The sequence below is a fragment of the Corythoichthys intestinalis genome, chromosome 8 (assembly GCF_030265065.1).
Source record: "Corythoichthys intestinalis isolate RoL2023-P3 chromosome 8, ASM3026506v1, whole genome shotgun sequence".
Classification (NCBI taxonomy): domain Eukaryota; kingdom Metazoa; phylum Chordata; class Actinopteri; order Syngnathiformes; family Syngnathidae; genus Corythoichthys; species Corythoichthys intestinalis.
In genome coordinates, this window is record NC_080402.1 from 37054430 (window position 1) to 37070737 (window position 16308).

The window sequence follows — 16308 nt, forward strand, 5'->3', positions numbered from 1 at the left end:
CCTTGAAAAGGACCTTAAAAAGTATCATAATTAAACGGTTAAATTAAATATACTTGTAAAATAACCCGAGATTATCACACATTCAATTACAAGTAACTTTAATACCATTTCACTGTTCTATCGAAAATACTTGTTGTTACTAGTGAATTATATTGGGACTAGCAGATGAAGCATTTCATCACCGTACCGATCAATACAGCAGTTTTTGGCTTTGACGTGATAGAACACTGGGTACTAGTGGTTCTTAGTTTTGGATCTTTAGCAAACCTGGCAAACCTCTTTCTTCATTGCCACTGATTAAACCTGAACAGACTGTAATGGTGACCAATCACTCTCTTATGTGTGTGTCTGTACAGGCAATGATGAATGCCCGTCCTCAGAGAATTTTGGATTCTGGATCTCTCACCCAGTCAGCTCCGGCTAGCCCCACTAGCAAAGGCACGCATATTCATCAAGCAGGGTAAGAAACACAACACGAAAAGGCCTATAAAGTCAAACTCAAAAACATCATGTTGATGGATTTAGACTTACCAAAAGAATACAGTGCCCTCCATAATTATTGGCACCCCTGGTTAAGATGTGTTTTTTAGCTTCTAATATATAAACATATATAATTTTCAAATAATATGGGACCTTAATGGAAAAAAAGAGAAAAATCCAACCTTCAATAGAAGTGCATTTATTCAGTGGGGAAAAATCCCACATAAAGAACTGATTATTTGACATCAAATAATGTGTGTCACAATTATTAGCAATCCTGGGGTTAATACTTTGTACAACCCTCCTTTTGCCAACAAAACAAGGTCCGGGGACTGATATGGCCATGGGAGGAGCTTGACTTTGTGTCTTGTGAACCATTTCTGTGTAGATTTGGCCATATGTTTAGGGTCATTGTCTTGCTGAAAGACCCAGTGACGACCCATCTTCAGCTTTCGGGCAGAGGGCAACAGATTTTTTAAAAATGTCCTGGTATTTCAAAGCATTCATGATGCCATGCACCCTATCAAGGTTCCCAGGGCCTCTGGAAGCGAAACAGCCCCACAACATCACTGACCCACCCCCATACTTCACAGTGGGTATGAGGTGCTTTTCAGCATGCACATCTTTCGTGGCACCCCAGACCCACTTAGAGTGTTTGGTTCCAAAAAGCTCAATCTAGGTCTCATCTGACCAAAGCACACGGTCCCAGTTGAAGCCTGGGACACACAATATTTGATGTCAAATAATTATTTCTTTATGTGGGATTTTTTCCCCACTGAATAAATGCACTTGTATTGAAGGTTAGATTTTTCTCTTTTTTTCCATTAAGGTCCCATATTATTTGAATTAAAAAAAATATATTACAAGCTAAAAAACACATCTTAACCAGGGGTGCCAATAATTATGGAGGGCACTGTAAGAACAGTCCAATGGTGTCCAAAATGGTAAAATCCTTGTTTGACTTTTCTGTCTGTCTCTTACTAGTGGCTCTCCTCCCATGCCCAGCACCAGCAGCTCAAGCTTGACCAACGAGGTGCCAAAACCCCCCACCAGAGATCAACCTGCCCCACGTCCCCCATACACACCCACACTTGGAGGACAAGCACCCCATTCCCACCAGTTCCCCCGCACTCGTAAAATGTTTGACAAGGGACCTGAGCAGGTAGATAATTCAGCTATTACAGTCAGGTCTATAAGTATTGGTACGTTGATACAATCCCTATCTTTTTGGGGCAAACACCACCGCAATAGGTTTGAAATGGAACTTAAGCTGATTTGTATGTGTAAATACTCTCAAATTTAAGGTGAAAGACTGCATTTGTAATCTTCATTGTGGATGTTTTTAGAGCCTTGGGAATTGTTTTGAAATCCCAGCATTTTTGGATCCGACTCTATGTGCCAAGCCAAACTGTGTGTGACATGTTGAGTGTAGATGGCTTTCAATTTGTTTTGTCTTTTTTTCAGGCTGCTGAGGATGGGGATGAGCCTTGTGGTCACAGAAACTACATCAGTGCAACCCTACAAACGGGTCTTTGTGATTGGAGTGCCAAGTACTTTGCTCAACCAGTCACAAAGGTAGTACCAACCCTCTTTCTTTCTCATCCATTTTTTTTTTTTTTTTTTTTTTTTTTTTTTGCATCTTTGCTTGTGTCTTTCACTTTATCCATCGTACGCCTTGTTGATTGATTTTTCCTTATACTTCAGCTAATTGGCTTTTATGAATTGCTGCTAATGCTTTTCTTCGATGCATTTTCCATTTTTTTCTCTACACAAGTTAAAGCATGAAAGGTATTTTTTCATCATGCTCAATAATTAATAGGCTCTTGTTATATAAGGTATTGATCCATTATGTCAAAGTCAACTAAATCACCTATTGAAATTAGCTTTGTTATTAAATTCCTTTTGAAGATACTCTAGTAAATTCTCCTGAAAACAACAGCGCAGGGACCATTCACAGTATGAGAAAGTGCCTGCTGGTTGTACATGATGGCTTTGCTGAATAATTGAACTCCTTGACTCCCATAACTTAATATCCTCCCGAGATAAATTAAAGATTAAAGGTTTGCTTTACCGTGCACAGCGACCATGACGTTTGTCATATAAGCTTCTGTCGGTTTTAATGTCCTGAATACACAATTCATCCATAGCTGAAATAAATAAATGCTGGCATGAAACGACTGATTTGAAGTGATGAATAGAAAAGAATAACCAGTGTTGTACATGTGACATGATATGAAAATGATGGTAGTCTTAAAAATGTATAAAATAAATTAAAGGAGAGAAGAAAATTACAACATACATTAAAAGAAAAAAACCTGTAGAAAGAATTAAATGTCAATTAATCCGCTTCCATTGACATTGTTGGATGTCCAGGCTATTTATATTGGGAGAGCTTATATTGTTTGATCATGTTTCTCAATGACGTGCAATCCATTTTAAGTAGGATGGCTCGCAGTCATCATTCCACTGTGGTATTGCTAGAGTTAAGTTAGCATGCATTGGGCCTTTTGATTACTCAGAGGTCTGAAAAAAATTTGCGCCGCTGGCCACAATGGGAGCTAAACAATGTAATGTTAACTGATATTTACGTTTTCATTCATCTTGGATTATCTTCACTTCACTTCAGCGGACTTGTGCCCGCTCTCCTCTCAGCTCCACCTACACAGTAACACACAGTGGAAGTAAATAAATAAAAAATAAAAAAAAAAAAAAAAAAAGAAACACTCTCAGACTGTAGCTTGAAGTGAATTTGTACTTTCAGTTTAAAAATACGTAGGTTAATTGTCATATTAAAATGCGGGTTTTGGTATTGTTTTAGTGTTTTCTGCTGCTCTGTACGGCCGTTTCTCCTCCTGTTAGTATTATAGCTACAAGTTTTTTGTTATAATGATTGTCTCAAATTTGGCTGCAAAATTAGGGACCTTTTGGCCAGTTTGGCCTTCAAAATAAAGGACCTATCATAACCTCTAGAGGAGGTAGTGATTATTCTTGAAGGTGCAGAGGTAGTCAACTAAAGCCAATGCGCACTGCAGTGGAAGAGGGCGGCATCTAAAGTGGCTGCGGTAGGTGATGAAAGCAAAGAGATGATTGGATAGGAAAGGCATCGCGTGAAGGGTTAGAAAGCACTCACTGAGGAGATTACGCTTCCTCTGCAAAATTTTGAGTGCTGTCATAAAACGTCACTCTGGTATAAGCCCTGCATGTGTGCGTAAGTACGCCTCAATGGCTTAGCACTGGTTATCACATCACTGTATCAGCAGCACTAGATGAAATGTACAGTTTTATATTTAGTTCAATCTACAGATTTAGGAGCGTATGGAATGCAAGAACATATGTCCATTTTGTTTTTCTTTATGGTCTGCGCGTCTCTGATATATGGTTAATGAACAAGAACTGAAGTACGAGGTACTTTCTCATGTTGTAATGATGACCAGTCCTACAGTAAGTTCTTCCCATTGTAAGGTGGCATTAGAGGAAAGAAAGAATGCTCATGCAGAGTTCTTAACGAAAATTATCGTAGGTTTGCAAGGTTACTCCACTTGCCAGGAGATCAGTGTTGTTGTGTTCTGCGTGATGTACTTTTTCACTTTACAACCAATTTGTATCTACCGCACGGAAACAAAACACCTTAAATCAAACCCTTACTTACTCTTACTTTGATAACCTACTCGACAGTAAAAATAGGAAAGCAATGCGCTCACATTTTTAATGTACATTTTATGACTTACATCATGGACTGTAACTAGAAGGTTCTTGACTGAAATGTCATGACATGCCCTCGTGCTTGTTCAGGCATCTCAACCGTCACGGGCCTCTTCCCACTGTAAAAAATATTAATTTCATTGAGAATTGTATTCTTACCTGATTGGCCAATAACCTGGCAAGGATATTTTTTCAGGTCAGCTGAAAAGTGCACTATTCCAGTTATCATCAACTCACCACCCACCATAAACTTTTTTTTTCCATTTCTCAGCCCAATGGCTGAATTGTTTTGTGTGTGTTTCCACATTGGAAACTCATTTGCAATTATTGGCTCACATTTCTCACTATTTTTGATATATTTATTTTTTATTTTGAGTTTACTCATGGATAACTTCCTGCTGGAATGCCCTTTTCTACAGGCATTTTATTGTATTGGAATCCACATGTTATAATCATGTATTCAATATACAATGCCAATATACTGTGGGGCAAATAAGAATTTAGTCAACCACTAATTGTGCAAGTTCTCCCACTTGAAAATATTAGAGAGGCCTGTAATTGTCAACATCGGTAAACCTCAACCATGATAGACAGAATGTGGAAAAAAAAAACAGAAAATCACATTGTTTGATTTTTAAAGAATTTATTTGCAAATCATGGTGGAAAATAAGTATTTGGTCAATACCAAAAGTTCATCTCAATACTTAGTTATGTACCCTTTGTTGGCAATAATGGAGGCCAAACGTTTCTCTTACACACGTAACTCTTCACAAGCTTTTCACACACTGTTGCTGGTATTTTGTCCCATTCCTCCATGCAGATCTCCTCTAGAGCAGTGATGTTTTGGTGCTGTCATTGGGCAACACGGACTTTCAACTCCCTCCACAGATTTTCTATGGGGTTGAGATCTGGAGACTGGCTAGGCCACTCCAGGACCTTGACATGCTTCTTAAGAAGCCACTCCTTTGTTGCCCTGGCTGTGTGTTTGGGATTATTGTCATGCTGGAAGACCCAGCCACATCTCATCTTCAATGCCCTTGCTGATGGCAGGAGATTTTCTCTCAAAATCTCTCGAAACATGGCCCCATTCATTCTTTCCTTTACACAGATCAGTCGTCCTGGTCCCTTTGCAGAAAAACAGCCCCAAAGCATGATGTTTCCACCCCCATGCTTCACAGTGGGTATGGTGCAATTCAGTATTCCTTCTCCTCCAAACACGAGAACCTGTGTTTCTACCAAAAAGTTCTATTTTGGTTTCACCTGACCATAACACATTCTGCCAGTCCTCTTCTGGATCATCCAAATGCTCTCTAGTGAACTCTTTAGCATTCATAAACATGAAAAGAAATGAATAAAACATTGTGGTGGTCAATAAATGTTGATTTTATAGAGAAAGTGCAGGGAAATATATATGGAATCACTCCATTCTGAGGAAAAAAATATGGAGTCATGAGAAACAATGATGCTGGAACTTTTTTTGCGGGCTGTTCCAGTGAGACTTACAAAGATGACTGCCTGAAGAAGACATCAAAATTCCCTCAGTCGTTGATGATATGGGGCTGCATGTCAGGCAAAGGCACTGGGGAGATGGCTGTGGTGAAATCTTTAATAAATGCACAAGTTTACATTGAAATTTTAGACAGCTTTCTTATCCCTTCAATTGTAAATATATTTATCATTTTCCAAGATGACAATGCATCATGCCACAGAGCTAAAACTGTTAAAGCATTCCTTGGAGAAAGACTCACCCAGTCAATGTTATGGCCTACAAATAGCCCAGATCTCAACCCTATTTATAACCTGTGGTTGAAATTGAAAAAAAAAATGGTCCATTGATGAAGAATACTCACACAAGTTCATGCCTCAGAGACTGCAAGCTGTCATAAAAGCCAGAGGTGGTGCTACTAAATACTAGAGTGTTTTGATTGTTATTTCCTTGTTTGTTTCTCATGATTCCATATTTCTTTCCTCAGAATGGAGTGATTCATATGTATTTCCCTGCACTTGCTGTATATAACTAAAATTTACTTACCACCACAATGTTTTTTATTCATGTATTTTAATGTTTCTGAATGCTAAAGATTTGCACTTTTGAACCAATTCATTATTTTTTTCAAGCTGTTTATTTGAGTTTGTTCTACATGATAAAATGTCTGAGTAGTGCTCGTCCGAGACTGGTGATTTCATACTTTTGCTAGGGGTTGTATTATATACTTCCCATCCAAACTGGGAGCCACATTAGCAGCTTGCCCTTTTCTTCGATCAGCACTGCCCCTCAGCTATAGGAATAACACATCACTTGCATGGCTGCTAAATCCTCCTCCCAATACTCAGACAGCTTAAGTTCATGTTACACGGATCACGCTAACTATATATGCCTTTGCACCGACGGGCATACAAATAAATAAACCCCATCCTAGATGGTAATTGTTGTGTATTCACTTCTAAAGCGATAGACAATATCCAAATAATGTGCATCCTCGTATAAAAAATATTGTTTAATAGAGAAAAAAAACATTCCTATATGTAATAGTGGAGGAAAATGTGAACTATGGTCAATATTTGCTGGAAGTAGGCAAAAATAACCGTTATCAGAGATTTTTAAATACCATTTTAGCCTATCAAATATAGTGGTACCTCGACATACGATCGCTTCGACACACAATCTTTTCGACATCCGACATTTCGACATTTTTCTGTCTGATGACATGCTCGAAATTCGACGACATGACAGCACCGCAGACGAACGCACGGCGGATATTCTTGTGAGAGAAATCAACATAGGTTTCAAAAAGGTTGGTACAGGTGGTTAAACAAGGAAAACGGTGACGCTTACCATTGAAATGACGATGCAAATTATAGAAAAATATGAGTATGGGGTGCGCATCCGTGAACTGGCTCAAAAATACATCTCCATGGTCCTCCTGTGACTACCGTTCTCCAGTCTTTATAAGTTTAGGTGACAATCATTATTGTGGTAACATCTCCCAGGAAAATCGCCAGCTTTGTCAGGTTTTTATCATTTATTTCAGAACTTATCCAACACAAAACTTGACGGTGTTCTCAAGAAAACATTGAAAATGAAAGTGAAACTCTCAACCTCTACCGGTCCCGCTCTCTGTCACGTCAGCCGCACGGTGCGTTCAGGTACAGCAAAAAACGTCTGCCACGTTAGAACCCGATTTGTTACATTATTATATTAATTATTATTATCATTATTATATTATTATTCCTGATTTTTATTTATAATCTATTTGTTTTGCTATGTGTAATTGCCATTTGTAATAGTACCAGCAGTATTTTTTAAGGATATTGTTAGGGAGCGCTGGGAATCGGACCCCAAAGCAGACAAGGGAAAATTCCGTTATTATTTTACAAGGTTTATTTTCAGCGGCGCGTCGAGGGTCGTTGTAGCACACGTGCACGTCGTGTGGTCGCTGGCAGGCGTAGACGTGATATCAGGCAACGGTACAGGTCAGGGAGCAGGCACGAGGAATCCTGGGACGAAACAAAGGTCAGATTAGCCGGGAGTATATATGTCGGTAAATACCTGAGTGCTGGACGTGACTGACGGGAATGCCGAAAGAGTTGGTCTGGCGACGAGTGGCAACGACGATCAGGCTTTTGTAGGCGGCTGATCTTAATGGCTCGCAGCTGTCGTCGCTTCCCCCCATCTGGTCTCCAGCCTGTAATCAAGGAGCCCTAACAGATATAGTGTTGGTTTTTGGGTTGTGGAACGAATTAATAGAGTTATAATGTATTCTTATTGGAAATTTCTTCTCGACATACGACCATTTCGACTTACAAACAAGGTCCTTGAGCGAATTAACTTCGTATGTAGAGGTAACACTATACAAGCATCTCAGATTCTCCCACCTACACACTAGCTACCCAATGTTACAGAGGTATGAAAAAGTATCTGAATCTTTTGGAATTTCTCAAATTTCTGCATAAAATCACCATCAAATGTTATGATCTTTGTCAAAATCACACAGATGTAAAAAGAGTGCTTTAACTAAAACCACCCAAACATTTATAGGTTTTCATATTTTAATGAGGATAGCATGCAAACAATGACAGAAGGGGGAGAGATACGTAAGTGAAACCTCTGCCTAAGGAGAATTTAAGAGAAATTAAAACCAATTTTTACCCGCCCATCTAAGTCAGGTGTGTGCCCAATCACTGATGAGTGGTTTAAAGCTGCCCTCCCCACTATAAAACACACACCTGATAAGAATTGTCTTGATGAGAAACATTTTCTAATGTGCATCATGGCTCGGTCAAAAGCGCTCTTTGAAGACCTGCGATCAAGGATTGTTGGTTTGTATAAAGTTGGGAAAGGATACAAAACCATCTCTAAATGTCTGGATGTTCATCAATCGACAGTTAGAGAAGTTGTCTACAAATGGAGAGAGTTTGGCACTTTTGCTTCACACCCAAGGAGTGGCCGTCCAACAAAAATGATGCCTAGTGTTCAGCGCAGAATACTCAGAGAGTTAAAAAAGAACCCTAGCGTGTCTGCTAAGACTTACAGAAATCACTGGCACAGTCCAATATCTATGTGCACACATCAACTATATGTAAAACTATGGCCAAGATATGGTGTTCATCGGAGGACTCCACAGAGGAAGCCACTGCTGTCTAAAAAAAAACTTTGTTGCTCGTATAATGTTCGCAGAAAGACACTCCAAAGTTTTGGCAAAATATTTTGTGGACTGATGAAACCAAAGTTTAATTGTTTGGGAGTAACACACAATGCCATGTGTGGAGGAAAAATGGAACAGCTCACCAACATCAACACCTCATCCCCACCGTGAAGCATGGTGGAGGGAGCATCATGATTTGGGGCTGTTTTGCTACTTCAGGGCCTGGACAACTTGCAATTATTAATGGAAGAATGAGTTTAAAAGTTTATCAGGATGTTTTGCAGGAAAACCTGAGGCCGTCTGTCAGACAGTTGAAGCTAAAAAGACGATGGATGCTGCAACAAGACAATGATCCTAAACACAGAAGTAAATTAACTTCAGAATGGTTTCAGAAGAACAATATACACGTTCTGGAGTGGCCAAGCCAAGGTCCAGACTTGAACCCCATTGAGATGCTGTGGCATGACCTAAAGCAGGGGTGTCCAAACTTTTTGCAAAGGGGCCAGATTTAGTGTGGTAAAAATTTGGGGGGCCGACCTTGGCTTACGTCCTTTACGTAGAACGATATATTTAAGCAAATTTTAGCAAGCCATTCTGTGTGTCACATTTGCTTTATCATTATTTTTAATTAATAATTTCAACAATCTCGCATCTACCTTTTGTGGCGTTCTCCTTCGACTTTCGGGCTCTTGCGAAAAACTGCTGCTGTAAAATTAAACTAACTTCAAGTTGCTTCAATTTCTCGCCACGCATCTTGCATGTAATCCATGTAACGTCAGCGTGTCTTGTTTGGTAATATCAACTCACATTGAACTCTTTAAAAACAGTCACTGTCTCTTTGTAAATGAGGCAGACAAAGTTGTTGTATATTTTACTGAAAAAAATAGTCCAATTTCCACCTATTCTTGACGGGTCGGCCTTTGCAGGCAACTTTCTTTTTTTTTTGTTGATTGTCGCCATTTTAGAAAATTGGGAGTAAAGGATCACACGGGGTAAAGTTGCTTAGAGTACTGCTGCCTTATAGTGGGTAAGGGAGGAGCAGCATTTTAGGTGTAAGCTACTTCATATGCTGGTAGCAGTACTGCTGACCAATTTATTAAGTCTGTATGCGGGCCAGACGTTATTGATTTTATGACAGAGGTTTGGGGCCGGATGAAATTTGATCACGGGCTGGACTTTGGACATGTCTGACCTAAAGACAGCGATTCATGCCAGACATGTATGTGATTTTTACAAAGATAGATCACATTTGATGCTGATTTTATGCAGAAATGTGAGAAATTCCAAAAGGTTCAGATACTTTTTCATACCACTGTGCATGTGCTGAAATTTGAGAAACTAGCATTAATGGGCCCAGGAAATATACCGGTCTTTGTCTGAGTCTCTGGCAGAGAAGAGGGGAAGACAGCGACAGATCGCACGGGTACAGAACATATAAAGATTTTAATTTTTTTTTAAAGACTTTTAAACTTAAAAAGATAAAAACTATTTTGTTTTCTTAGCTACTTTTTCCTCTTTTGAGTGTATCAGCCTTTATGTGCTGTACACGGGGGGGCATGGCGTGACTGACGTCACGTTTGTCACAAAACGACTGTGCTCGCGAACAGTGTGAATTTTTGTGTTAAAACATTTTCTCCATTATCAGACGTCTAAGAAATGCATGATTTGCTGACTTAAATACTTCTTGCAACCTTTCTTCAAATGAAGGTCTTCTATACAAGGTGTAATCTATTGCTCTAGATATCCACAATGATGACAATGGTATATAGTGTGCTTTAGTGAGTGGTGATGCTCCTCACATTCTTTAGATATACTGTAGGATGCCTTGCTAAGTTGTGCTTGATCAGCATACACTCAAAAATGTCTGTTTGCTTGCTTTTGTACATAATCTTTAAAGAGAAATTGTTCAATTTTATTCAGAACTATTCATTTGCTTTTACTTTTTCACTGTGTAGAATAAAAAGTGTGAAACGAAACTTTACTGTGGCAATATGTCATGACTATGTCACTAATGATTTGCAGAGGTTGTGCAAAGCAATCGTTGCATAAGCCCTTATAGAAAACATACAATGCATTGGCGGCTCCAACCCTGGCCTTTTTAAGCACTATGCCAGTAAATATAGAAACAGACATTCTGCAACTGTATTTTATCAAGCTGTTAGTAGATAAATAAATGGCAAAATGCAATGGATGAGTCCATCATTTAATCTCAGATCAGTAGAAAATGCTTTTCACTTACTGGGGACAAAAAGCTCAAGAATTGGTGATGTCCAAGTCTACAGACTAACCCCGAATTCACACCGCCTGTGGTTGCAACACGGTTGCGTGACTCCCAACGAAAACATTGCAGGTCATTTTCTACTGGTTGCGTTTGCGCTACAAATGTCTGCGGCAATCAGACAAATGAAATCTTGAGGGCTCTCACAAGAATATACGAATTCAGGCACAAAATGTACTATGTACGTCCCAACGTCAAACATTGACAATAAACAATGGGTAATAAATGCAACATTTGTTTTTTGTTTTTTTTTGTGTTGTTTTATCACGACACAAATAATAGAATATACAAGCATTACAAGCTCATGAAAAAAGTAAATATTTTTATCTGTTCATGATAATGCAAGTATGGAAAATAAAATAGTTTCACAGAACATTTCACCTCGAAGTGAATATAATAACTGTGATCCTTGTTGACAAAAGTGCTTTATTTTGAAAGGAAACTGGTGGTTTTATTTTGTATCAATGCTTAATGTCCTTTCCATCACAGTGATATTGTTGTAACTTCATTCGGTTCGGCTATGCCGTCCGGAAAAAATAGACTTCTGCGTCAACCCTACAATTACACGTTCTACACAATTCCGCAGGCGGTGGAAATTGTCATATTGATTGCAAATACCTACGACGTTGTGAACGCAGCCAATCTTGCCGCGGCCGCAGTCAGTGTTAATTACCCTTTAAAGAGCATACGACAGGAGAAAAAAAGTCTTAAATAGCATTATTATGTGAATTAGAATCATATTTTGAGACGATTCGACTATATACAACAATTTAGCAAAGCGCAGATGACAGAAGGGGGTTGTACGAAGTATTAACACCAGGGGTGCTAATAATTGTGACACACATTATTTGATGTCAAATGATTATTTCTTTATGTGGGATTTTTTCCCCCACTGAATAAATGCACTTGTATTGAAGGTAGGATTTTTCTCTTTTTTTCCATTAAGGTCCCATATTATTTGAATTAAAAAATATATATTAGAAGCTAAAAAAACACATCTTAACCAGGGGTGCCAATAATTATGGAGGGCACTGTACTTTCTTTAAAGTGTTCTATATAAAGTGATATAGTAATATTACCTCATGTCAAAAATAATAAGACTGATGAACCTCTTGAAAAACAGTCAACATGTCATTTATTTATATATTTTTATTTCTTTTGTCTGGACAGTTCATGTTAATAAACATTACATTGGACTCATGCACATCAACACACCACAGTTAGTCTCATTTCATCTGTTGTCGCCAGGTGGATCACAGAAACAACAAACAAAGAGGGAAAAAAGCAAAATATACAAAGTGACAAAGATGAATAAAAACAATTAAAAGTGACATTTTTAAATTGTGGTCCTCCCAAAATTCTTCAGTTTCTTCAGCAGAATTTGCCATGATTTTTTTTTCTGCCAAACCTAGAGAACATCGTCCATCCTTCAATTCCTACTTCTATACATCCATTTCTACTGTCATACCATCTCAGGTCTAAAGAACAAGAGGTTGTACATAATGCTTGATATTGACACTTCTACTAAAACCGGCGTCTGTATGGCAATATTTTAGATCAAGGGTGCCGAAGTCTGGTCCTTGAAAGCCCCTATCCAGCTTGTTTTCCATGTCTCCGTCCTTTAACACACCTGAATCAAATGATCAGCTCATCAGCAAGCTCTGCAGGAGCCTTATAACGATCCTGATTATTTGATTCAGGGGTTTTGGAGGATGGAGACATGGAAAACAAGCTGGATATGGGGCTCTCGGGGACCGGCCTTGGGCACCCCTGTTTTAGATCATTCCTCTGTAGACTACACTGCACACACATTTAGTCTTCATGTATTGTTAATAAGTACTTTATATCAGGCACTGCTACAAAGTCTTAACGGTACGATGGTTAGGGTATCATTACGCAATATAAATTAAACATGACACCCCTAAAAGTTATTTGCATTTTAATGTGCAAGAGTTTGTTCTTTCATACAAATGTATTATGTCTCAGTCCTTGTCCTTGTATTCACGCTGTCAGATCCCAGAGGAGCATGACTTGCAGAGTCAGGTGAGAATGGAGCGGCAGTGGAGATTTCTGAGAAATGCTCGCGTCAAAAGGCTAAGCAGAAGCATCACACAAAAAGGTCAGTCTATCTCTGTCAACCACACACACAATTGGTATTCCTTTGTTTAAATGGAGCTAATCCACTTGTTTTATGAAAGAAATGCTTATGATGTTATCTTAAGTGATCTTAACAAGTCAAGTGCATATATGATAGATAATTCAAAAACATGTTTAAAAAAAAAAAAAAAAAGGTATAAAGCTAGATGTGAAATCTGTTGTTTTGTGGCCAATTAACAGCTATTAAGCCATGATATACCTTTCAAATATAAGGAAGTAATGGTCTACCATTGTGAATGTTGGCAAACTTTTTACAGTTTAGTAAGTCCTGTTGTCTAGAAAAGAAAAATGGACAAGCAATTTGCAACAGCTTTGAGGATGAGCAACAATATGGGTGAATAATTAAGGTGATATTTCATGTTTTATTGAAGTCAAGATTGATCAGAATATTCCAGGGTCAAAGCAAACTGGTACTTCATCATCATCGTTCACATGCAAGACTCCAATTGGGACATTGGTGTACTCCGGGGAAGAATAGATATTAAACAAAACACTCACTATACATGGCACAATCGAATACATGACAAATGTTGTAATACACGGCCTATTTTTAGCATTTTCTGTGTAGCCCCTGCGCCGTTCACCCTTTCTCTGCCGTCTTGTATTGTTAACTGACATTTTCAAGCAACACTCGAAACTAACAGAAATTAGCACTAGCGTGACGTCAAACAAGTCCGAGTTTGGCAAAGGAAAGAAGACCTAACATATACAGTAGTATTATGAAATACCAGATATGCATAGCAATTAGAGATAAACCATTTAAATTTAATAAATAACAAAATTAAACTACGCCTGAAAATAGGACTGAACAGGCTGAGCGCAACTTGGACGTCATGCAAACTCGTACGTCAAACATGTCAGGATGGTGACAAATCGCCCCCCTCTAATCATCTCTTGAGAACCTAACATGCTTGAAATGTGCCTCTTTTTTTTTTCGGACTAGAAATACATTCACTGAAGTAGGATAAAAAAAAAAAACTATTGGAGAGAGTAATTGTAATACAACAAAAAAGGGAGCTCTACTGAGCTGTGCAGCCATGCCCTCATTGAAAACCGAAATGAATCTTGTAATTTGGCCAATTTGAACAAGTGTGCCAAATAGTGTCCATAAAAGTCCATAAGTCCATAAAAAATCTACTTCCTTTTAATGGTAAACAAAGGGTCGTCATGGCAACAGACAGAGACATGGACATGGGCCTTAAAATGTAGTATTACAAAAGGTCTTGAAACTACAATGACCAACCTGAAAATAACTGGACATGTATAAATAAAATCAGTGACTTTCTGTTGCCACTAGTTGGGACTGTAGCATTGAGGCAAATAAGCCATACAGGACCCTTCAGGGTATGACTCTCACCAAGCACGGGAAGTTTGGCGCAAATATGTTGTATGTCTGCCAAGTTATGACAGTTCAAAATTTGTGGCGAGACAAAATGGCGACGGTCATTTTCACTTTCATGTTTGGACCCCTCTGCTTCAACCAAACCTCAATATTTTTCATGAGGCACCTGAACACATGTCCTAAGGCTCCTCTGAAACAGGTTTGAGATCAATTGATTTTTTTTTTTCCCGTCCAGGAGGAGCAGGCCTTGTAAAAAAGGCTGTTTCCTGTTCCCAGCAGGGGCGCCAGGCCTAATGGGTAATATTTAAATGCAATCGAGTTCAGGCTAGGATACCTCACATACTTGCCAGATATGTAAAAGATTGAACGTTGTACCAGTTAGTTATTAGTCATTTTCTGAATTTGGTGTTTTGCCAAAAAATGGCCGAATTTGGCACCTTGCCCAGTTCAGGCCCGTGAATGAAACTCCCCGTTTTGAGAACTAGATGTCATAGGTCTCATGAACAGTCCCACCAATTTTCAGGAGGATCCCACTAACTCCCTAGGCGCCAAGGTCTCAAATGTGCACCTTGTAAATAGATAAAAAAATTCACATTCAATCCAAAATACCCGATTTTCTATTGGATTCGGAACATGGGTGCAAGAGACTTTTTTGAGCGGTTTTGCACAATGTATCGACTCCCCAAATGTCATCGCTCTATGTTAAAAAAAAACAATACGAGAGGCCTTTTTGAACAATTCAAGTGGGCTCCACTGAGCCATTTTCTTAAGTTTTTTTCGCAACGTATAAAAATTATCGAAATTTACGCAAAACCATATGTATATGCAAATTTTGGTGAGTTTTTGTGCATCTTAAAGCCTCCAAATTGGCCATTTTCATTTGCCATGAAAAAGGAATAATGATAATCCTTTGCATTGCAATAGGGCTCTTGCGCCAGTTGATACTCGGGCCCTAATGCTGAGAGGTGGCGGACAAAACACTTAAGCGATTAAAAAAAATAAATAAATAAAATAAAATAAAACAACTGGAGACATAACAGTTGTGACTGGTACTGGAGTCTGGTACGTCTTAACCTGGGGACTACCTGTATTGAAAGCCCCTCATGGTCATACTCACCGATGAGTCATAGGACTTCCCTTCACACATACAGTACATGAGATTGTGAGGTGTGAGTACTTCCCCCAAGTGATGTTGGAGCTTTTTTACACAAAAGGACTACCAACACCTACGTCACTGTAAAGCCCCTATCTCACGCAAAGTTACGAGACGATTGACGTCACGACCAAGACTCATTCAAGCTTCTCTTTGTGAATACCTGCTAAAAAATAAATCAATGAATTCCCTCCCTCATGCTCCCCATCCTCATTCTTTTCTACGGCTGCCCTCATTCAGTCTGTTCCCCCCTCAGAGAGAAATAAGATAAGAGGAGTTGGAGGAGGGAGAGAGTGCTACAGACGGAAGGAATGGCAATGTAGGGAGAAAGGTTGGAAAAGCATAGCTAGGAATGAAAGAATACTAAACTAGAAAAGAAACTTGTGTGAACCTTTTTTTTTCTTTCTTATCTGATGAAAAAAATGACGTACATCATCAAAGCGTGTGAAAGTCCTGCAGGGGATTTCATATTTTGTCATTGTTCATCAACATCAAACTCTGCTACCAAAAAACAGTCAGTGGAGATGATTTTTTAAGCTCACGCATCTGC

General features: G+C 38.9%; 1 protein-coding gene across 2 annotated transcripts in view; it reads left to right on the plus strand.

Annotated features, from left to right (window-relative positions):
- rptor (regulatory associated protein of MTOR, complex 1) overlaps positions 1 to 16308 on the plus strand; it is a 237804-nt gene that overhangs the window by 167212 nt on the left and 54284 nt on the right. For both annotated transcript variants that reach the window (XM_057844749.1, XM_057844750.1), the window contains exons 23-26: positions 357 to 460; positions 1465 to 1642; positions 1945 to 2055; positions 13120 to 13225. In XM_057844749.1, coding sequence (XP_057700732.1) covers positions 357 to 460; positions 1465 to 1642; positions 1945 to 2055; positions 13120 to 13225 — 499 coding nt within the window. The remainder of the gene's footprint in view (positions 1 to 356; positions 461 to 1464; positions 1643 to 1944; positions 2056 to 13119; positions 13226 to 16308) is intronic.